The sequence below is a fragment of the Akebia trifoliata genome, chromosome 3 (genome assembly GCF_017979445.1).
Source record: "Akebia trifoliata isolate Shusen 1 chromosome 3, ASM1797944v1, whole genome shotgun sequence".
Taxonomy (NCBI): domain Eukaryota; kingdom Viridiplantae; phylum Streptophyta; class Magnoliopsida; order Ranunculales; family Lardizabalaceae; genus Akebia; species Akebia trifoliata.
The window spans coordinates 18,292,006-18,316,133 of record NC_141377.1 but is presented as its reverse complement, the minus strand read 5'-3'; the positions used below and the strand labels follow the sequence as shown (position 1 = coordinate 18,316,133).

General features: G+C 36.2%; 2 protein-coding genes and 1 pseudogene across 2 annotated transcripts; 1 reads left to right on the top strand and 2 right to left on the bottom strand.

Annotated features, from left to right (window-relative positions):
- Window positions 1-3,278: 3,278 nt before the first annotated feature.
- Window positions 3,279-7,624, bottom strand: LOC147406097 (uncharacterized; annotated as a pseudogene).
- A 6,978-nt stretch (window positions 7,625-14,602) lies between these two features.
- On the top strand, window positions 14,603-15,706 carry LOC147406096 (uncharacterized). Its single transcript, XM_086432755.1, has 2 exons — window positions 14,603-15,228; window positions 15,314-15,706. Exons 1-2 carry the CDS (start codon window positions 14,746-14,748, stop codon window positions 15,410-15,412), a joined length of 582 nt encoding a protein of 193 aa, XP_086288881.1. The 5' UTR covers window positions 14,603-14,745; the 3' UTR covers window positions 15,413-15,706.
- A 390-nt stretch (window positions 15,707-16,096) lies between these two features.
- On the bottom strand, window positions 16,097-24,072 carry LOC147406095 (uncharacterized). The gene is made up of 2 exons (XM_086432492.1): window positions 23,867-24,072; window positions 16,097-17,351 (listed from the first exon to the last, which is right to left on the bottom strand). Exons 1-2 carry the CDS (start codon window positions 24,070-24,072, stop codon window positions 16,097-16,099), a joined length of 1,461 nt encoding a protein of 486 aa, XP_086288618.1.
- Between the last annotated feature and the right edge of the window lie 56 nt (window positions 24,073-24,128).

The window sequence follows — 24,128 nt, the reverse complement described above, 5'->3', positions numbered from 1 at the left end:
AAACCATTCGTATACGACTACTTTTATATTACAAGTTCACTGGTAAAGATAGAGAGGAATAAACTCGGATTCCAGTTGTGACTCCACTCTCATACGCGTCCCATACCACGTATGAGCTTGGTGGTCCCTACCGTACATCCCAGGATAGTACACCACTCTGGATGATATGACGCACTATACCTTAAAGCATTCACAGACTCTTTAACAACTCACAAAATAGCTACATATATATATATATATATTATTTTCATTTGAAAATAAAAGAGAAATTAACAATACAAGATTGAGAATAGATATCCAGTTTTCGACCATGCAAGTGTGGCCACCCGACTTAAAATAAATAACAGAATAAAAAAGTAAACAGCGCTTCGCGCTAACAGAAAGTAAATAAACATGCAACCAATAACATTATCCCTGGATATCCGTTCACCAACCTACACACAACACAATAATGTAAAATGCAGACATCACCCCTCGGGTGTGACTCTGACATTTTACCATTTCATATGATTTTTCCCTTTTTTTTCAATTTTTACCATTTTCAATCTTTCAAACAAAAATATCCAATTTCTGATATTCATCAACTCAATTTGAGTTCATTGAATATTAAATCAATTTTCCAACTATGAAATTCATTTTTATCAATAACATTGAAAAAGTACCAAAACTTAGATCAAAACGGGGTCCGAGCAGTGCACAAGACTCAACTAACGGAAATAATCTAGTGAGATCTCCTACCCACTTATATTTTGTTATAAAATATAGTTAAACATATCAAACATGCAAGTTTTAGCGTGAATTTGAAATAACAAAAAGAATTCTATATTTTTGGAAACACATCATAAATTTTTAATAAAATCCTAAATGCAATTTTCACAATCTACAATTACTTATAGAAATTGAGAGTTCCTTACTATTTCTATGCAAAAGGATCGAAGTGCATGAAAATCGAGGTGATCGACGCAGAAATCGAGATGGATCGAACTTCAAGGCGGTTGATTTTTTAGTTTGACCCAGTGGTTTCGAAGATCTTGACGCCGTCGTCTTTTCTCCCTTCTGCGGCAGAAGACGGTTTGATCTCGAAACGGATGAAATTCGAGGTCAAAGTTTCGAAACCCCCGTATATATATACGATTAATTTTTGACGATACGGGGTGAAAAATAAAGTGAAACGAAAAAAGGTTGGGTGGGTTTTGTAGAGAACGAGACTATGGACGTTTATCCCTTTTACGTCGAAAGTCAACGACGAGCCGTTTGCGATGAATTTGAGATTGAAAATCAAGGAAAAAATGAATTTTTTTTTAAAAAGGGTCGGCTGGTTTTGGTTCATTTAAAACGATGAATAGTGAAAAAAATTAAAAAAATTTATTTATATAAATCTTGGGACGAAATCGGTATTTTGCCTATTGTTCCGTTCGACAATAACTTAACCGTCCGGAATCCAAAAATGAGGAATGAATACTCTATTTCGTCTAATTTTTCATTCTAGATCTAATGGTGTAATCGATTTCTATAAATTCTATCTCTAACAAAAATTTACATTTTTGGCTTGAGGTGGCCCATAAAATTGACATCGTTTTCGTTTTTGACGATAATTCGACTTCCTGATCTCCAAAAATGACAAATAAATAGTTCATATTCAATAATTTTTTGTTACGAATCCAATGATATAATTGAATTTTAATCATTCTTTCTCTAGTAAAAAGTCACTATTTTAGCTTGGTCCGACTCGATAATTGAGGATTTTACAACTTTTATGTTCAGACTCGCATTTGAGCGTACTTACAGGGAAAAGTATGTTTTTCGATCATTTTGAATCCAATGGTGAGGTCAGATTCCATTAAAAATGATAAAAAATATCCTAAAGTTTTACCCCTAAGTCCCACTTTCAAGATTTTCTCAAAATTTTATTATTTATTTTTCTTCGAGATACGAATCGGGAACTCGGGATTTTACATAGCAATTAAAATCACATCTAAGTGATATCCTTCTTTTAACTCAACTTCAAGGGCTTGGTGTGAGCTTATTGGGTTGGAAGATATAACATGAAGCTTGATTAACACAATAGTTAGGGCTCCTTCATTTACTAATGTGTAAAGCCGCTACTATCAATTATGTAGATTAAGTATGTTTTATCTTGATCTAATCTAAGTATAAAACATCTAAGTTAAGCATAAATAGTGTAGGGATTCATTTAGAGTTTTGATCCATTAGATTTGGATAAAACCTTGAAGAGAACCCAATGATAAAGAAACATAAAAGGATAAAAACTAATATACATAATTAAAATCTTACTCCTTGGCTTCCTCCTCTCACTAATAGAGGGAGTCTGGCATATGGTCATTGCAAGGAGATAAGGAGAAGTCATGAAACTAACATTTGTAATCATTAAGTAAGTACGGTACATTATCTTCTTCTTGGAGAAATTACAGAAAATTATAGAAATGTAAATTATCTAAAAATAGAAAATTATAAGAGAAAATGCCAAGGACATTAGGAGAGAAAAGAAAGAAGAGCCCCAAGAAAGAGGCCAAAGAAGGGCCCCTTTCTAATTGGGAAAGGGACTATTCATAGACATTTGGTGCTCTAGAAGAACCCAAAAATAACTGCCATCAGTCTTACGCGTGCCAGCTCATGAGAAGAAAAGATTTAGGGCGCTCCAATCGAAATCCACAATGCCACATTGGTTCTTGACTATGTCACATTGATGTTGAGACTTCTGGATCTCCAATTTTTCATGGTTGCTTGATTGGTTCTCTAGATTATAATGCACAATGAATTGATTGATTTGGTGGTTCATCTTGATAATTTGATATTTGACATGTACGATGAACACACGTAATCAGTCTTTTGAAATAATTTGAGGCTTAACATGATTATTTACCCTATCTAATAAAATATAACAGAAATCAAGATAAATGATTGGGAAAAGTACGAATAAATTAGTGTTTTGATCATTAGCTTTTGATATGAAGCACCCCAACTTGTGACAAAAACCTGTAACAAGATTAATGCCTAAGACTGTTCTATTTTCAGATTCGGATAGAAACTGCAACCCAACACCTATAAAGAGATGCGAACCTTGGTATAAAGGAAGACGCCACAATCAAGGATGGAAACTCGATTGATAAATCAAGGAATTGAATGCCACAGAGAAATCTAATAAGTTTAAAATAGTTCAAAAGAACCAAAGAGAAATTACTCACTTTCTTTTTATGAATAAACAATTGTCCTTTATTGAATGAAAAGAGTACAATTTATAAAACGAAGGCCACAAATTTAAATAACCCCTAAAAAACATTCATAAGGCAACTTACCCAAACTAGAAAAGGGAAGTTAGAAAATAACCACCTAAAAGGGAAATTACAAAAAAAATAACCACCTAATGACTAAGATAATTTCGGTTTCAATTAAATGTAGTTAATTCTGACTTTAATCCCTTAATCTTCAGCCTATTACTTTCTTGAACTTGGATCATACTTGTTAAGGGTTTGAAAATTCGTTCATCACCATCAATGGGCCTCCACGTGCATGCTCGAGCCTAAATCCCTCGAATCAGGCCACTCAATGCATTTTGGAATTTCTTGGTACATGCTCTTGTAACCGGACTAATGGGAACTCGAATCAGATCCGCATTCCAAGCTCTTGTGCTAGCCATGTCCTCATCATTCCCCTCATCTTGAAAATGATTTGTCCTCAAATTAAGTTCATCACCTACACTCCAAAAGGACTCAAATCAGAAATATTAAACGTAGCACTTACATTATACTCACCGAGCAAATCCAGCTTGTATGCCTTGTCGTTGATCATTTCCAAGACTTGGAAAAGACCATCCCCTATAGATAGTAACTTGGATTTCCTATGAGTCGGAAACCACTCCTTACGCATGTGCAACCAAACCCAATCTCCAGGTTCAAATATCATTTGTTGTCGCCCTTTGTTGGCTTGTTTTGCATATTGCTCCGTTCTTTGTTCGATGTTGAGTTTTGCTTTCTCATGAATCTACTTTACAAGTTTAGTTTTTCTTTTCCCATCTAGATTCACACACTCAGACAAAGGTAATGGTGATAAATCCAAAGGAGTTAAAGGATTAAAACCATAAATAATCTCAAATGGTGAAAATTTAGTAGCAGAGTGAACAGAACGATTATAAGCAAACTCAACATACGGCAAACAATATTCCCATGTCTTAATGTTTTTTTTAATAATTGCTCGCAACAAAGTAGATAAAATCCTATTTACTATTTCTATTTGACCTTTGGTTTGAGGATGACAAGTAGTTGAAAACAACAACTTAGTTCCTAACTTAGCCCATAAAGTCTTCCAAAACTAACTCAAGAACTTAACATTTCTATCAGAAACAATTGTTCTAGGCAAACCATGTAAGCACACAATTTCTTTAAAGAACAAATCTACAACATGTGAATCATCATCAGTTTTATGACATGGAATAAAATGTGCCATCTTTGAAAACCTATCCACAACAACAAAAATCGAATATTTCCCATATCTAGTCCTAGGTAAGCCCAACACAAAATCCATCGAAATATCAATCCATGGTTTACTAGGAATAGGAAGAGGTGTATACAAATCGTGGGGCTGCACTCGGGACTTAGCTTGCCTACAAATGATACATCTTCCACATATTCTCTCAACTTCTCGCTTCATATGTGGCCAATAGAAGTGTTCCTGTAAAACAACTAAAGTCTTTGCAACTCCAAAATGTCCCATCAAACCTTCATCGTGGGACTCTTTAACCAACAATTCTCTCATAGAGCAATTAGGCACACATAATTTATTTTCACGAAACAAGAATCCATCATGCCTAAAGTACTTACCATTTGCGGATTTCTCACACAAATTATACTCTTCACTAAAATCAAGGTCAGTTGCATATAATTCCTTAATTTGCTTAAAACCAAGTAATTTAGCATCAAGAGTAGAAAGCAATACATACCTGTAAGAAAGTGCATCTGCGGCGACGTTTTCCTTACCTTGTTTGTATCGGATAATGTATGGAAACGTCTCAATGAACTCAACCCATCGAGCATGTCTCTTGTTCAGCTTATGTTGGCCTTTCAGGTGTTTCAAGGACTTATGATCTGTATGGATCATGAATTCTTTAGGCCATAGGTAGTGCTACCATGTCTCCAAAGCCCTAACCAATGCATACAATTCTTTGTCATAAGTCGGGTAGTTGAAGGTTGCCCCACTTAGTTTCTCACTGAAGTAAGCAATTGGTCGTCCCTCCTGCATTAAAACTGTGCCTATACCAATACCTAAAGCCTCACATTCAATTTCAAACGTTTTATTAAAGTTAGGCAAAAACAATAAAGGGGCGTTGGTCAACTTTTGCTTGATCAATTGAAACGCCTTCTCTTGTTATTTTCCCCACTTGAAACCAACGTTTTTCTTGATTACTTCAGTAAGCGATGCGGCCACTATGCTAATGTCTTTTACAAACCGTTGGTAGAAACTAACAAGTCCATGAAAACTTCTCACATTACCTACGTTTGTGGGACTCGACCACTCTTGGATTGTACATACCTTTTCGTCATCAACCTATATACCCTGTGCACTCCCAATAAATCCTAGAAACACAAGTTTATCAGTACAAAAGGTACACTTCTTCAGATTAGCAAATAACTTTTCTTTCTAAGTACATTTAAAACAGATTTCAAATGCACTTCACGTTCATCCAAGTTTTTGCTATATATGATAATATCATCAAAATATACCACCACAAATTTTCTAATAAATGCATGCAAAACATGATTCATTAAATGCATGAAAGTACTCGGATCATTAGCTAAACCAAACGGCATTACTAACCACTCATACAATCCATATTTAATTTTGAATGTAGTTTTCCACTCATCACCCTCTTTTATTCGGATTTGATGATATCCACTTTTCAAGTCAATTTTAGAAAATACACATGAACCATGCAATTCATCTAGAATATCATCTAAGCAAGGAATATGATGACGATACTTTACCCCGATATTGTTGATTGCTCGACAAGCAACACACATTCTCCACATCCCATCCTTCTTAAGAACTAACAAAACTGAAACCGCATATGGACTCATGCTTTCTCGAACATACCCTTTTTCCAACAATTAACTAACCTGCATTTGAAGCTTCTTTGTTTCCTCTGGATTGCTCCTATAAGCTGGTCGGTTTGGAATGGAAGCACTAGGCACAAAGTCAATTTGATGTTATATTTCCCTAATTGGAGGCAAACCATGAGGTATCTCGTCGGGTAAGACATCCTCAAATTCCCACAACAGAGAAACAACAGAACTAGGCAAAACAGGATCAAGTTCGTTAGTATTTAAAAATGTCTCCTTGTATAAGAGTACAATCATCGGTTGGTTTGAAAACATTGCTCTATTAATTTCTTTCGCTTTTGCATAAAAATAAAAAAATTCTCTATACTTTTCCCTCAAGGGCCGAATCTATTATTGCCTTTTCTCTCTTTTTTTCTTCGGCCTCTCTCTTTTTTACACTATTTTTCTTTTGTTCACTCTCTTTCTGCAACCTCACTTGATCTTCATGAACTTGTTTTGGTGTCAAAGGTACAAGAGTAATTGATCGTTGATTAAATACAAACGAGTATTTGTTTGTAAATCCATCATGCTTCACATGCCTATCAAACGGCCATGGGCATCCTAACAACAAGTGTCCTGCTTGCATCGGTACTACATCACACATTACTTCATCTTCATATTTACCGATCCGAAACGCCACTAACACCTGTTTATTCACCCTCACCTCACTACTATCATTCAACCATTGCAACTTGTAAGGCCTAGGGTGCAATAACGTTAGCAATCCTAATTTTTCAACCATGGTTGTGCTTGCAACATTAGTACAACTACCACCATCAATAATTACACTACATACCTTGTCTTTGACGTAGCATCTAGTGTGAAATATATTCTCTCGTTGGGCTTCATCTTCGTCCTTCGCCTGCAAGCTTAATGTTTTCTTTACTACTAATGTCAATGCATTAGGGGCAAGATACTCCTCCTCGGGAGCGTCCTCTAACGGGGGCATGGATTCCAAATCATCATCTTCTTCATCGGTCTGAACTTCTCCATTATCTTGCATCACCATAACCCGTTTATTCGGGCATTGACTCGTTATGTGTCCCCTTCCTTGACATTAAAAACATTTAATGTCACGATTTCAAGAATTAGGAGTTTCAATTTTACCTTGATTTCCATGATTGGGAGGCTCGAACTTTGGCTTGGCTTGAGCCTTGTCTTCTTTCTTTGGATAGCTTGGTTTCCAAGAATTGGATGGTAAGCTTGATGAAGCTTGTGTATTACCCCTCCTCTTGAGTTGTTGCTCAATTTTGACGATTTTTTGCAATATCTCTTCTATCTTCACATAATGTTGCAACTCAACTACATTAGCAATCTCCCGATTTAAGCCATTGAGAAAACGAGCCATGGTCGCTTCTCGGTATTCTTCCACATCTGCCTTAATCATGGCAATCTCCATTTCTTTGTAATAGTCTTCCACACTTCGGTTGCCTTGCATGAGACTTTGCAATTTTTGATATAAGTCTCGATAGTAATGGCTAGGAACAAAGAGCTTTCTCATCACTGCCTTTATGTCTTCCCACGTCTCAATCAGTCGTTCTCGATTCCGTCTCCTACTAATAACTAATTGATCCCATCAAATCACAAAATAGTCAGTAAGTTCAATCACAACTAGTTTTACCTTTTGTGCTTCAGAATAGTGATAACAATCAATCATGAGTTCCATCTTCTTCTCCCATTCAAGGTAGGCTTCAGAATCGGATTTCCCTTGAAACGATGGGATCTTCAACTTTATACCACTCAAATTATCATCCGCCCCCCCCCCCCTCCCAATTTCTAGCTCTCATACCCCGTTCATTCTTCCTATGACTACCTACATAATCTTCTCCCTCGTCATACTCATCCCCGTAGAAATCATCAGCCTCTTCTCTAATCAGAACTTTCTTTCTTCTACGTGCTTAAGGAACGGGTTGTGGCTGTTGTGTACATGCATTCTCCACTTGATCTAAATGCTCAAGTAAGTGTTCTAATTCTCCCCTCATCATCCATCTCATCTCCCTTACTAATGCCTCCATCAAAAGCTTTGGATCCATCGGATTGGAAGCATCATCAATAGCACCCTTATTTTTATTGTCAGACATGCTATAAAATAAAGATAGAAGGACCACATAGCACTTTCTCACGTGTTTCGCTCAAATAATCAATCCACTCAACACTCGTGTTTTCACACAATAAATTCGGCTTTTACCCTCAAGATGAACTCACCACTCTTGCCTTTTTCCACTTGTAATTTCTCAAAAGTTCTTGTCAAACTAATTCAGACAATTAACCATAATTTCTTAGCAACAATCCACACCAAAACTCACCAACCAAATTCGAATTTAATGAATTAAATTGGAATAAAATTTTCTGGACATTGACAAGAAATAATTCACGGATTGGGGTTAGGATTTAGCATGGGAATTACAAGTTCAAACCCTTGGTTCACACGAAACGAACCACAAAAGAAACCAAAATTTTTTCAATTTTTTTTAAAGATGGATCTTCATTTTCCAGCAATGAATATGTAACAAGTTTCTTCAAAAAAATTTAATTTTAAGTAGTGATTCCAGACTCTTTTTTTTTTTTTTTTTTTGTTGAATATTATGAAACTAGAATTCCAACAAGAATACGCTTTAAAGAGATAAGGAAAGAAGCAATAAAATTTCGTCTAATCTAAGAAGAAAGAAATTTGGCCAAAGAAATAATAACAAAAGCAAGATGATGCAATGAACACGATGATAAGTTGAACAACAAAATGGAAGATCAAAATCAGAACCTAAGACACAGACTTAAAAGCAAATAAAAAGGATAGGCAAACCTAAAACATAAGCCTGTGCTTTGATACCAAAATGATACGAACCACGCCAACTTGTGACGAAAGCTCATAACAAAATTAATACCTAAGACCATTCTACTTTCAGATTCGGATGGAAACCACAATCCAACACCTATAAAGAGATGCGAACCTTGGTATAAATGAAGACGCCACAATCAAGGATGGAAACTCGATTGATAGTCAAGGAATTGAACGCCACAGAGTAATCTAATAAGTTCAAAATAGTTCTAAAGAACCAAAGAGAAATTAGTCTCACTTTCTTTTTATGAATAAACAAATGTCCTTTTATTGAATGAAAAGAGTACAATTTATAGAACCAAGGCCACGAATTTAAAGAAACCTTAAAAAACATGCATAAGACAACTTTCCCAAACTTAAAAAGGGAAGTTAAAAAAATAACCACCTAATGACTAAGATAATTTAGACCTCAATTAAAGGGAGTTAATTATGACTTTAATCCCTTAATCTTCAGCCTATTACTTTCTTGAACTTGGATCATGCTTGTTATGGTGTGGAAAATTCGTTCATCACTATCAATGGGCCTCCACATGCATGCCTGAGTCCAAATCCCTCTAATTAGCTCCCTCAACGCATTTTGGAATTTCTTGGCACGTGCTCTTGTAACCGAACCAATGGGAACTTGAATCAGATCCACGTTCCATGCTCTTGTGCTAGCCATGTCCTCATTAACTTTGACTCTAGTCTTCGTCAGTTATTGATAAGACAGTCTTGGATCGTAGTAAAGACAGTCTTGGATCGCAGTTATTGGGGCACCTTTCGAAACTCATAACCCATCCCCTTACCCTAGCCTCTTGCTCGTGGACCGCCCCAAATCCATTTGGAGTTATTTTGGTTCCTAGACTTAAACTAGGTGGCGACTTTAAATTCCCAAAAAATCTCTCAATTAATCACTATATACTTTTTTTTTATCAGTAAAAAGTGTTGAGGCGCTCTCAATCATAGAAAAGAAACTATGATTTTCTTTCTAAATTGGAATTGCTTTTGTAACTTTGTGGAGAAAAACACAAAAAGTTTCTTTTGGTTAGCTCCGGATCAAGGTACAACCAAGATAAATACGGATGGCTCATGTTCCTTGACTAGGAAAGGTATAGGATTTATTGACAGGAATTATGAAGGGGTGTTAACTTTTGCAAGTTGGGTTTCGATTCAAGAACACAACATAATTATTATTTAATCATTGGCAATCAAAGAAGCACTCTTATTTGCGAGAAGGAAGGGGCTCATTAAAGTTCAGATTTGCTCAGACCATTGTATGCTATCAAATGCTTGAATGGTGAGACTCAAACTTCATGGAAATATGAGGAGTTGACAAAGGAGATTCAGTTATTACGAGTTCTTCTTCGTACTTGAGGATGTTGGTTCTAGTCCCCAAGAGCTCATGAATATTATTATTGAAGATGTATCTTGTAATTATCTTCGTGAGTTTTGAATAAAATGTGAGGGGACCCAATAACCCCAGCTTATCGATAAAAAAAGGCCGGGGGGGGGGGGGGGGGGCTGTTAGGCTTAATTACGTTGTAGGTCCTAAATATAGAAGTACATAAGATGCGCGTGTCAAAAGCAATTAGGTACATTCATGATTAGTAAAAGAGTTATTTGACCAAAATGTTCTTGATAATAATGATTAAATGGAAATGTGAGGCAATTTTGCAAAATGAAATTTTGGTTTAAAACCATTTCTACTCCACCTTCTCTCATTATAGAAAAGATAAAGAAATGACCAACAACTAATGTATATGAATTGACTAAATATTTGATGTAGTCACTTCCCATCAATGTTTGAGATTGCAACATTGCTATCCTAAAATATGGTGGACCCTAACATTATCTACCGTATGATTGTAGTTAGACAATAATTAAAATACTAATATTTGATTGAGCAACATTGATACTTCTTTGATTATTTGTACTTCTAATTGTTTTTATTATGCCATGATAAAAGTAAAGGCAATTGAAAGTTACAAAACATCCTGTATGAAAAAATAATTCAAAAATGGATCCACTCAAGGCATATATGTTTGCTCCACTTAGGTAATAAAATTCCCACAATAAGCTTGATAGCTAAACCCACAAATGACCTAAATGTATTTTAATGTTTACCCTCTGGAACCAAACCATATCATATATAGGCGATTCTCCATGGATATCACACATACATTGCCTTTGAGGTAACTCACAATTAACATTTGACCAAATGCATTTGATATGAGGATGGAACTACTAACAACAATTGTGTTATACATGTTTAACCAATCATCTCTTCAATACATAGTCCCGTTCAATAAAGGAAATACTTATTTGACTTTAATTTTTATATTTTGTTTGATATTAAATTTTCATTGCCTTGAAGAGTAAGATTTGTTAAGCTAAGTCGCACACTTGAAAAATTCTTCTGACTTTTGTCTCCTTGTCATGGTAATTATTTAATTTACAATTTTTAAAACTATCATTTTTATTTTAATATAAATATTTTAAGAATTTATTTTGATTTCGTTATGTTATGCATTTTTTAATTTTAATTTAATGAGTGAGTTTCTTGGAGAAGAAATTAAAATGACCAATTTAAAATTAATTTGTGCTTTAAGATTATACTTCGAAAGATTAAAATAGATGCTGGAGAAAACTGATAAACAAAAAAGGTATGTAAATCATTCATCATTATATATTCTTTTTTATTTATTTAGTGATACATGTAATATGATTTATCAAATTATATAGATAGTATATGCTTTTATTATTATGATAAATTCTTGAAAAAATTACTTAAAGGACCCTGACAAAGGTACTTCTTTCTAAATAGTTCCTAAGTTTTGGGTGGTCACTTAATAGTCCATTTAGTAAACTTTTCTTTTCTTAATAGTTCTAGACCTCATCTCATTTTGTAATATTTTTAAAATACCCAAACTACCCTTTTTCTCATCTTTGTCACATAATTAGGTTTTTCAATGGCGATTGTGATTATTTTCGACCATTTTTTTTTTATAATCATGAATGATGAAAGAAGAATGACATATTCTCAATTTGAACATTTAGATATATATATATATATATATATATATATATATATATATATATATATATATATATATATATATATATATATTATATATATATATATTTCAACGATTTATAAAAAAAAAAATTTGAAGAATGAAGAAGTTAAAATTCTCAAATTTTAGATCCTAGCACCAATTTCAAAACTATAATATATGCATCTTTGGTATTTTTAAAAGATTTACCCAATATCGAAGTCCAAAAAAAATTAAAAATTTGGATCACATTTATAATGTCGAGTTCACCACTTTTTATCGTTGAACTTACCACTTAGTGTTGAGTTCATATTTTTATTTTTTGAGCTCACCACTTAGTGTTGAGTTTACCATTTTTTATTAGTGTCAATATTTTTATTGTTGATTTCGTCATTTTTTAGTATTGAGTTTAGCATTTTTATTGTTGAGTAATGTACATGACTTAAAAGTGTCAAGAACATCAATAAATATCATCAAACTCAAAATATTAATATCAATTATTGATGAGCTCAACGATAATTATTAATGAACTAGACGCTTTTAAACGAGGTTTAATTACCATCAAACTCGACGATAAAATGTGGTGAACTCGACACTAATGATGAGCTCAACAATAAAAATGTTGAAATAGACTATAAAAAGTGGTGAACTTGACACTATAAATGTGATCCATTTTTTATTTTTTATTTTTACTTTGATCTTGGGTAAATTTTTACAAAATACCCAAAACACATATATCATATTTGTGAAACGTACACTCAAATCAAAGGTAAGAATATAATCATAAAAAGATTTTAAATTTCAACTTTCTTCTTAATTTTTTTAAAAATCGTAAAAATAAATAAATAAAATATATCTAAATGTTCAAAATTAAGAGCATATCATTCTCAATTTATCATTCATGAAAAAAAATCGTAAAAAATGATTGTACACCAGCCCCTAAATCCTGATATGATTTTTTCGAAAAAAAAAAAAAACAAAACCATGATCTGATGCTTTAGGGTTGTCAAGGACAAAATTTTATAAACAATTTCATTTGAACAAAAAGTTATTTTTTATCATTAGATTTTAATTTTAAATTTAAGAGTTATGTGGAAGTTAGGTAACGTCTAGTTTGACAACCTTAGGTTAAGTCCAAAATAAATCCTACCAATATATCCTATACCAGCCCGGTTTGAAGAACCTGAAAGAGCCGTTCACAGAACCTCCTAGTTTTTTTTTTTTTTTTCTTCACAAAGTTGTTAGAGCATTTCCAATTTTGGAAGAAAACCCAACTTTTTTTTTTTTTATGATCATTTTTTTTTGTCTACCCCATTAAAAACTTCCCTTACATCCTTACGGATACGATCAATAATATTAGCTGTACTTCTCTACAATATTCCTTAAAAAATTCTACGGATTAACACACAAAAGCTAAAATTTTATACCTCTTCACTTGGAAATCGAACTCCATTCACCACCAAAATTTCTTCCAAAATCCATCCAACTCTCACCCTAAAAGTGAGTTTAACATATCCCTTAAGTTTCGGTGATTGTTTGGGATGTATTCAATATCCTGTAATTGATTAGTGTAAAATGATCTAAATACCATCTTCAAGTTCAATCTATAATAATAAATAAAAATATCATTGATTTTTTTGTTACTCTCTTCTTCAATCTCTTTATTAAATATTTTACTTTGCTCTTTAATTTTGATTTATAAAGTAAAAAAGATGATGAATTTTTTTTATAAAAAAAGATCAAGGTATTTTTTCCAAGGAATTAAAATAAGATTGGAACAGGAGAAGATGATTGGGATGTTAGGGAAAATGAAAAATATGTAGAATATATTTTTATTAAATATATCTTATATTGTATCACAAAATATCTAAAATAAATAATCTTTGATAACTTTTATTATTATTAAAGTAAGTATACCCTTACTAACTTAACTTTAAATTGGGGATTGTCAATTTTCAAGTAATGCAGGGGTGACATTGAGATTTACTGCCATTCGTATCTCAAGAAAACACGTCTCCCAATGTCACCCTAGGATATTTTCATTTTCAAAACAATCCAAAATAAATAAATAAATTATGTTATTGAACCTTTTTCCCATGAAATCCAGAGAACTGTGGTGGTGTTTGGTTATTCATTTGAGGTCAACGACCTCTATTAAGATTTGAATTAGGAACTGGTAATTCCTTTGACGAGACAAAGCAGTAGAAGTGATTACACTGAAATTTGGTTCTCACAAATACCCCTCCCCCCTCCTCTCCCCTTCCCCTTCCCCTTCCCCTTCTTTTCTATGATACAATAAAATCAGAATTGTTTTGATAAAAAACAATAAATTTGCAATCCTTCTAATCTTGGGATCCTATAGACACGTTGGTTATTTTTTATAAGGATAAAAAATATTTCTTTTAATTAAATTATAAATAAGCATTTTTAGTACACCGGCGTCACATGACACCTTTTTATTATTAATAAAGTTAGAAAAAGTTTTATCCTTGCCCCGCCAACTACGCCGTCTCTTTGCAGCCGACATAGGCGCCCAAAATAACAACTCTGAAACGTCTAACAAGTCAGTCACAACTGCTTTTCCGATAAAATCTGTATTCTCAACTAATTGCGTTTGTCAACGGTCAGAAATGCTGCCTTTTCTTCTCCAAAATGCCACCTTCTTCATCCTTTTATTTATATCTGTCTCTTATTTCTCACAACTTTCATTTTCCAATCCAACGCAATCCAGTAATTAAAATCTCTAATTTCTTAGTCTTCCATAATGAGCCCATCAAAATTTTATGAAGATCAACAAGTAAAGAGGGAGATCAACGGTACACGTCCATCAGCATTGAAGATCAACAAAGAATCTCACCCAATTCACAAACCATCTTCATCTTCAACTTCTTCAACTTCATCATCATTAACGGTAACGGGTATCACAGCTACAAAACATCAACAACATCCTACACCACCATATCAACTGCGTCACCCTGTCATAATATATACCCACTCTCCTAAAGTCATTCACACCAAAGCTCGTGATTTCATGGCTCTGGTTCAAAAACTTACTGGTCTCTCATCTTGTCATGATCAGGAAATGCAAGCAAAATCTTTGGACAATAGACAGATTCTCAAATCAGAGAAAAATATTAACAACAATAATTCCAAGAGTATAGGGCATGGGCATGGGCATGGGCATGATGATACTACATCATCATCAGTTCTTACTGATGAGAATTGTGGTGGTGTAACGGATGTTCAGGTTAGCTCGACTTCTCTTTCTCCGATATTCGATCCGATAAATCCTTATTTATTTGATATCCCACTTTTTACACCGAGTGCATCAGATTTCTTCTGCTCGTCTCGGCCTATTTATCGGTACCCAAATCAAGTTTTCGCTTCTCCCAATATGGGTAGCTCTATCTCGCCATCTGTGGAGGTTATGAAAAGAGGATTCCAAGATTATTGAAGTTTTTTGGTGATTTGGGCATTACCTTTCTTTTGGACGAATAATTTTATTTTCATATTATAAAATTTGATTCATTTTTTTTTTTTTTTTTTTGAGTCTCAAGAATTGAGATTGGATTTAGTTTTATTATTTAACTTGTTTGTTTAACAAACTTTAGTTTGTATAATTCTTCATTTGATTGTGAAATAAAAATAATTGGAAGGGAAGGGTGAATTGAGATTGGAACTGAGGTATTGGGATTTGTAGTTTGTACAAATGATAGACATGGAAATAAAATTATGTAATATTTCATTTATATTTATTTCTTCATTTATCTTTGTTTATTTTCTGCAGTTAATATAAATATCTGCAACGCAGTTAGTCATCTTAAACTACTTGGAATAAACTATATGAAAAGACATTTTGAGGTTTATAAATAGTCGACGGGCCTTAAAAATTGAGATTTATTATTTTAGGATCAATAAAAATAAAAGATTCTTATCAGCAATAAGTGCTCATTTATCATGACGATATTATGAAGTTTTGGATATGTTTCTTCAATTTTTTCTTACTAATTAGTTTTTCTCTCTCCCTTAATCTTTTGTATCTCTCAACTTGCATTTTTTTTAATTTATGATAAATGGTGATCTGGGGTTTAGGATAACCCCCAACCAAGAAAAGACTACAACCTAAGGACCATCCTTCCCTCGGCATCCTCCTTAACAAGCTTAGCCAAGTCAATAGGAGTCGAGCCTGGGAGGATCTCCACATAGGAATCTAAATTGCATAAGCCCGCAAGATAATCCGCTGCGCGATTGGCTTCTCTATAAGTAAACAAAAATTCGCAATCTCTAAACTTAGCCTGTAAATCTTTAATATCCCTAATAGTTCTTTCGGTATACCACGGAGGGGTGATTTGTCCCCTCAATGCTTCCACTGCTACCTTTGAGTCAGACGCCACTTTAATAGCTTGCCCTCCTAGCTCCACGGCCCTTTCTAGGCCAATGTGGATAGCTTGGAGCTCATGGATCAGAACTGATCTCCCTCTCGTCCCTTTAGCCGCCGCCCATATAATGTCTCCATTGTGGTCCCTAATTATAGCACCCATACCCCCTACATTACCTCTTAATGAGCCGTCACAGTTAATCATCCACCATTGAATCGGAAAGGGACTCCATCTACATTGTTTCGGAATAGCAAGTCTAAATCTAGCTTCTATAGCCCATGACTCAAAGAAACTTCTATTGAAGCTCGAATCCTCCACCAAGGTAGCTTCTCCGCTGAACCTTATTCTCACATCTTGGATAATGACTTGCACTAGCCCGTCCTCATGGGATTTCTTATTTTTAAAGATCCTTTTGCATCTCTCCTTCCAGATGTGATAGACAAAGGTACTGAATGAGGCTCGTTTGATCTCCGTGGTAAGCTCCCTCCCCTTAAAGTTATTGATCATCCAATCCAATTCTTGCGCCCATGTTTTGATTGCTCTAGTGATAAGGGACTTCTTGAGAACCTTTTTCCAAACATCTCTTGCAAACCTGCATCCCATGAACATATGCTCGATACTCTCATTACTGTTATTGCAAAATGAACAAACCGATGATGAGATAATGTGCCTAGATCGCAGCCAGTCTTGGGTTTTTAGGCTGCCCATCACAGCCATCCACAGCATGAATCTATGTTTAGGTATGGCTTTCTTACACCAAACCAAATCTCTCCATCCCCTTTGACCACAAGTCACTAGATGATCATAAACCGAAGAGATAGTGAACATACCAGTCGAACTGCCTACCCACCTGACCGTATCGTCATCTTTAGCATCAATCTCAACTCTGTCCAGATCTGCCCATATATGATCTAAGGCTCTCACCGTGCGATATGGAGGCTTCCACTGTCCATCTTGGATGATAGCGCTCACCTTCGCTCGAAGGTTCAGTCTTGAGTCATAACGGAGCTCGCTAGGGAACTGATTCACAAGGATTCCTTCTGGGTGCCACGGCTCAGTCTAGAGATTTGTTGTTGTTCCCTTACCTATCTGATGTCTGATCATCCCTTCCGCTGCTTCTCTTGAGTTAATGATCTTTTTCCAAGACCACAAGCATTGAGTTGGACATTTCAATGTCCAAAAGCTACAATCTTTGATAAGATTTTTGTAGACACCTCAATTTGCACGAACCCATTAGGAAAATCCAAATTTCCTTGAATTGATTCCGAGTTAGACTTAAGCTTCTCAACGGACCCGCATTGCCACTTAGCATCATTATTCATGCATACATGCATACTTATTGCATCCCATATCATTGCATGCCCATACCTTGTCCCTAATCCACTTTAAATCCATATCTATCACTCATACCTTATCCCAAGTCCATATCCAAACCCAATTCAAGTCCATTCTTTTAGCCCACCCTTAAAGTTCATAGTCCATAACCCAAGTCCATTACCAGCCCATTCTTTCACACCCCCTCAAAAGGTAACATATGTTGATCTCTCATAAGCTCTCAATACCCAATGCATCATCTAATTGGAGAGTCAACTCTTCCTTGTGAAAATTCAAGAATGCCTTTCCCAAAAAGGTTGGTCAAACCAAAAAGGTTCTTGGGTCTTTAGTAATAATTCATAGAGTTGAGAGAATTTCCAATCATACCCTCAAAAGGTGGGAATTTTCAAGTACATACATGGAGTTCTCCCATTAGTCCATTTCAAAATTATACTTTCACCCCTTGCTTTATATGTTATTTATAAATGAACCAAGGTCCACTTTTCACCTATCACTTCACAATGACACATGTCATTTTCCTATTCACCATCTCAAAAGTACTTTTGTTCTCCCATTGGTCTATTTCAAAAATGCACTTCCACCTTTGCTTTATGAGTTATTTACAAATGAACCAAGATCTACTTTTTACCTACCACTCCACCTTTACACATGTCACTCCTCTATTCATCCTCCCAAAAGTACTCTTATTCTCTCAACTCTATTTACCAAAAAACAAAAGATCAAATAATGCTTTTAGGGTTTCTTCACAACTGTCATCTTTACCCTCATACAAATGAAAAATCCAAAAAGAAATAACATAAATCTTATGTCCATTTTTTTTATTTTTAGGGTTGGACCACTTTATCCCCAAAAGTTCTCCAAAAACTCTATAAATACCCTCATTTTCTAAGAACAATTCATGCTCTCAAGCCCCCATCTCTCAACCTAAAACTCTACAAAAATTCCTACTCATTCTCTCATCTTCTAAGCTTCAACCCAACCTTCAACCATCTCACTCAACTCTCAAGTTTACTTTTCAAGGTCCAAGTTCATCAAGGGACAAGGTGGGGTTTAACATGTAGTTTATTTACTTCAAAGCTTGCATCTTCTTCTTCTAACCCTCTACTTTATTTTCTTATTAGAAAGCCTTAGGATGTAATGCATACCCTCTCCCATCCCCGGTAGATTGGACTAAGGTTCGATCGAAAGGATGGGGGTTGAAGTCCTTTTCACCTCAATCATGCATCATATTGTACACAATGCACACACTCACTTATGCATGGCAATGATGAAGAAATGTGTCACCCTCTTGATGGGGTGAAACACTAAGTTTCTAGCCATGCATACATGCATTATGGTTGTGGCCTCAAGGGAACTCCATCATGGAGTCTCTCTAAAAGCTCAAACCTACATTCATATTCATAAATTTAATGTGACTACATGGGTCATTCTTTTCCATAGAATGCCCCTAATGTCATGTTGAAAATCAAAACCCTTTGTTAAGGGGGCATTTCACTCAATGCACACACCACCTTTATCATGCATTTTCATACATTTTAGTATTTCTTTTCTTAAGATTTTTACAAAATAAAATGGCCAAGCAAGGTAACCACCTTTGGTGGAGAGGATGAGGTGCCTAACACCTTACCGGACCTCCTTACCTAGATCTTAGGTAGACCTTGCCCTTTCCAACATATGAGAGTCACTACAATGCCATGAAAAAAATGATTTTTAAAAAATTGATTCGGGTGCCCATTCACACCCATTTCCAAAAAAGAATGGTGGCGACTCCAAACAATGTAGCATTGAGGTTCATAGCGAACATTTCATGTCTACAACTTGACGACTCCACTGGAGAAACTAGTGGGTTCAAACCGATTTGACTTGGCCATTTTCTTTTCTTTTATTTTTCTTTCAAAAAATTATTCAACTTTATTCCTTAGTTTTATTTTGTTACTAACATATTTGGTGGTTGATTCATTTTGTTGTGTTTATGATTTTCTTTTCTTTGTGGGAGTACATGTAATATTTATTTCTTTACTTGTTTTGATTCAAAGTTGTAAGGGTTGATACATATTTGTAATGCACTTATGCACATTCGATTCATAGCTCATTGCACAAACCACCTTCTCCTATTTTAAAATCTAACCCCGGATGCCGGTACTCTCAAGCTCCCTAGATCGTTCATTTGGGAAGGCGGGGAGGAGAACATCCAACTCAATCACCAACCTAAGAAGTGTACATTTCAATGTGCATGGAGGTTTGAAGATTGGGTAACCTCAAACCACCTATAGCTGCATGCATCAAAATACGATTAGAGGTATAGGACACAAATGTCAAGATGTATCAACCCTTGGGTATCATGTAATCTTCTTTTTGTTTTTTTTAGCCCTTGAAGGTAAAGTTGTATAGATTTTAGGTTTTTTTTTTATTTTTTTTTCTCCTTTGTTTCCTTACATGTCCCCCTAGGTAAAGGGGGAAATCTATACATTTTTTTATGCTTTGCATCATAAAAAAAAAAAAAAAAATTTTTTACATAAGCCAAAAAACAGAGGTTATGTGCCTCAAAATCTCAAAAAAACAAATTTTTTTTTGCTAAAATTAAGGTTCTGGTCCGTTTTTAAAGAGCGGACCAGTACAAAAGCTCTTCGGTCCGTTCATTAAAAACGGACCCTAAAAAAAAAAAAAAAAAATTTGTTTTTGGTCATTTCGTCCCTTACATAGTCCTGATAACTTTTCTCTTGGACTTTATTTTTCTTTTGAGTTTTAAGGCTTAAAAATGATTAAATACATCATTTCTATCGTTAAACTTAGGGCCTACCACTCGCTACTTTGTGTTTGATTCAAACGGAGCTAGCCTATACTTTACCTATCGAAAATTGATCCCGACCCAATGTGGCGTACTATCAACCTTACCATCATCTATCATCGAGGATTAACTTCAATCGGGTTCACGACTCATAACCATTCCGAATCGGGTCCGTGACCCGTATCCACATCAAAATGGGTTCACGACTCATATCTATTTTCAAATGGGTCCACGACCCATACCCACTTCAAAATGGGTCCACGACCCATATCTACTTTCAAATGGGTCCATGACCCATACCCACTTCCAATTGGGTCTACGACCCATATCCATTTCCAAATGAGTCCACGACCCATATCCATTTCAAAATGGGTCTATGACCCATATCCGCTTCAAATGGGTCCACGACCCATATCCATTTCCAAGTGAGTCCACGACCCATACCCACTTTCAAATGGGTCTACGACCCATACCCACTTTCAAATGGGTCCACAACCCATATCCGCTTCAAATGGGTCCACGACCCATACCCACTTCTAAATGGGTCTACGACCCATATCCGCTTCAAATGGGTCCACGACCCATATCCACTTTCAGATGGGTTCACGACCCATATCCATTTCGAGTCGGATCCACAACCCGTACCCAACCCGAACAATATCTATCCTTTAATCTCAAACATGTCCATAATCTATGTGTGAACCATCAAGATCAACAATTGGTCGATCAATTCAAATAAATCCAATCATTTTCCAACAAACTAGATTTGAAAAAAAAAAAAACAATAAAGAAATTTTAAAGCACCAATTGCAATTCTTGATCAAAGTCAGTGTTTAAGAACGATCTTACCCTGTTGATACGAGGGGGATAGACTACGTCTATTTAAGGAAATAAGGTGATTTAAGAGTGTCATTGTGCGCCACCTTTTCCTTAGAGATTTGACTGGCCGATCTTGATTTCAGAGAATTGAATTGAGAGGCTAACAAAATAGTTTTTCGAATCAATCTTTTTACAATAATCCGTTTTTACAAAATATTTTTTTCTAACTGATAAACCTCCAACTCCGTGTTAACAAACCTCCAACTCCGTGCTGATGAACCTTCGGCTCCGTGCCGATAAATCTCCGGCTCCGTACTGATGAACCTTCGGCTCCGTGTCGATAAACCTCCAGCTCCGTGCTAACAAACCTTCGGTTCCGTGCTAATGAACCTTCTGCTCCATGCCGATAAACCTTTGGTTCCGTGTTGATGAACCTTCGGCTCTGTGCGAATAAACCTCCAGCTCCGTGCTGACAAACCTCCGGCTCCGTGCTGATGAACCTTCGCCTACGTGCCGACAAATTTCTGGCTCCGTGCTGATGAACCTTCGGCTACGTGCCGATAAACTTCCAGCTCCGTGCTGATGAACCTTCGGCTCCGTACCGATAAACCTCCAGCTCCGTGCTGATGAACCTCCGGCTCCGTGCCGGTAAACCTCCAGCTCCGTGCTGACAAACCTCCGACTCCGTACTGATGAACCTCCTGCTCCGTGCCGATAAACCTCCGGCTCCGTGCTGATGAACCTCCTAACTCCGTGCCGATAAACCTCCGGTTCCGTGCTGATGAACCTCTTGTTCCGTGCCGATAAATCTCTAGCTCCGTGTTGATGAACCTTCGACTTCGTGCCAATAAACCTCCAGCTTCGTGCTGACAAAAAATCCAACCTCAACCAAATTCAAGATTTTCTTAATACAATTTTACCAATTAATCTAATTTGACCTAATAAATCATCATGCATCTTCATTATGTAAATGATATATTAACGTCTAACCTTTTATCCACAGGTGGCCAAACGACCTAGAAAAATGTATTTACCACCTGACAATCTTCCATATTTTCTAGGCTCGCAACCAATCATGAGCACTTCAGAGCAACCTCAGCAGACAGTGACATAAGTAATAACAGATCTCACTTCAAAGCTAGATATAGTGGTGAAGGCATTAGAAAAACATGACAAGATTCTAGATCTGCTAATGGCAAATCCAAGCATCATTCAAGCTGTACAGAACAACCACCACCAGTGCAGAATAGCCTACCGCCCATGGCTCCTGCCAATCAGGGGCCCCCAATTCACATCCATTGTAATCCACAACGACCTGGGGTCATTTAAGAGGAAGAATGTGAATTCAGGACGGCTGAAGTAAGGAGTACCACAGAAGAGAAACTTGCCAACAAGCTCGAGGCAGTCGAGGAAGAGATTAGAAAGATGAAAGGCAAGGACTCTGCAAGCGGAATGAGGTTCAAAGATCTTTGCCTCTACCCTAATGCATCATTACCGCCAAAGTTCAAGTGTCCCGACTTCGAAAAATAAAATGATTGTCCCACTTAAAGCTCTATTGTGGGTCTATGTGCCAATTTGGTGACAATGACAGGTTGTTGGTTCAGCTCTTTCAAAGGAGTTTAACAGGGGCGACCCTCTCATGGTTCTCTCAGTTAAATCATTCACAGATTAAGAGCTGGCAGGATCTGGCTACAATATTTTCAAAAGAATATAGGTTCAACACAGATATGGGATTAGACCGAAATGACATTGCAAAAATGACATGGAAGCCAAAAGAAAGCGTGAAAGAGTATGCGCAAAGGTGGCGGGAATCGGCCTCCAAAGTAAAACCACCGATGACTGAACAAGAGATGAACACCATATTCATCTCAACTTTGGGCCACTCATTCTATACGCATCTAGTGGGTCATACAACTGCAAGCTTCTCGTCATTGGTCCAAGTGGCAGATCGAGTTGAGGACGGTATTCAGTCAGGTCTGATCTACGACTTGTCCAGTCTAGGGGCACCAACATGGGGGTCTACTCAGCAGAAACCAGTAGTCTTGAACAAGAAGAAAGATGAAGCCCAAGTTAACAATGTGCAACCTACTCGTCCTTTCTTCATCTCAACACCGAACCTGAGGTCGCCAACACCTCAGGTCCCCTTCAAAGTTAACCCACCTCAAGCTGCACCAGTCCCGCAGGCATTCTTGTTCGGACAAAATCCATTATTTGGTCAGAACCCACAATTCGCTCAGAATCAAAAAACTGAGCAACGCAGACCTAACAGGGCCCCTCAAGTTTTCACTCGCCTGCCTATGACTCTATCAGAACTGCTCCTAGCATTACTCAGGGGAGAATATCTCACTAAGAGACAGCCAAATCCAGAGGCAGTAAAGGGACTAGGGTACAATTCTAATCAATTCTGCGAATTCCATATGGGTGCACCAGGACATGCCACCGACCAATGTTGGCAACTCAAGCACCAAGTTCAAAATCTGATCGACAGAAAAACGATCATTTTGGATGGTCCGATGGCCCAAGCACCTCAGCAAAACATCAACCAAAACCCATTACCAACTTACAACGGAGGAGACAATGGGCCGATAGTCAATGCCATAGAGAGGGATGAACCAATCTTCGACCCTTCAATCCTAATAACACCTATTGGCTCCAAGATCATAGTCAACTTGAAGAATGAATCAGCGACCTCAAGCATCAATGTCGTACCCCAAGACACAACAAACCAGTCTTCATCCCAACTCCCAGTCAGAATGGCCAATCTCACCATTCACTCAAACTCACAAACCTCAAATCTTTCACGACCACCTCTCATCATACCTTACA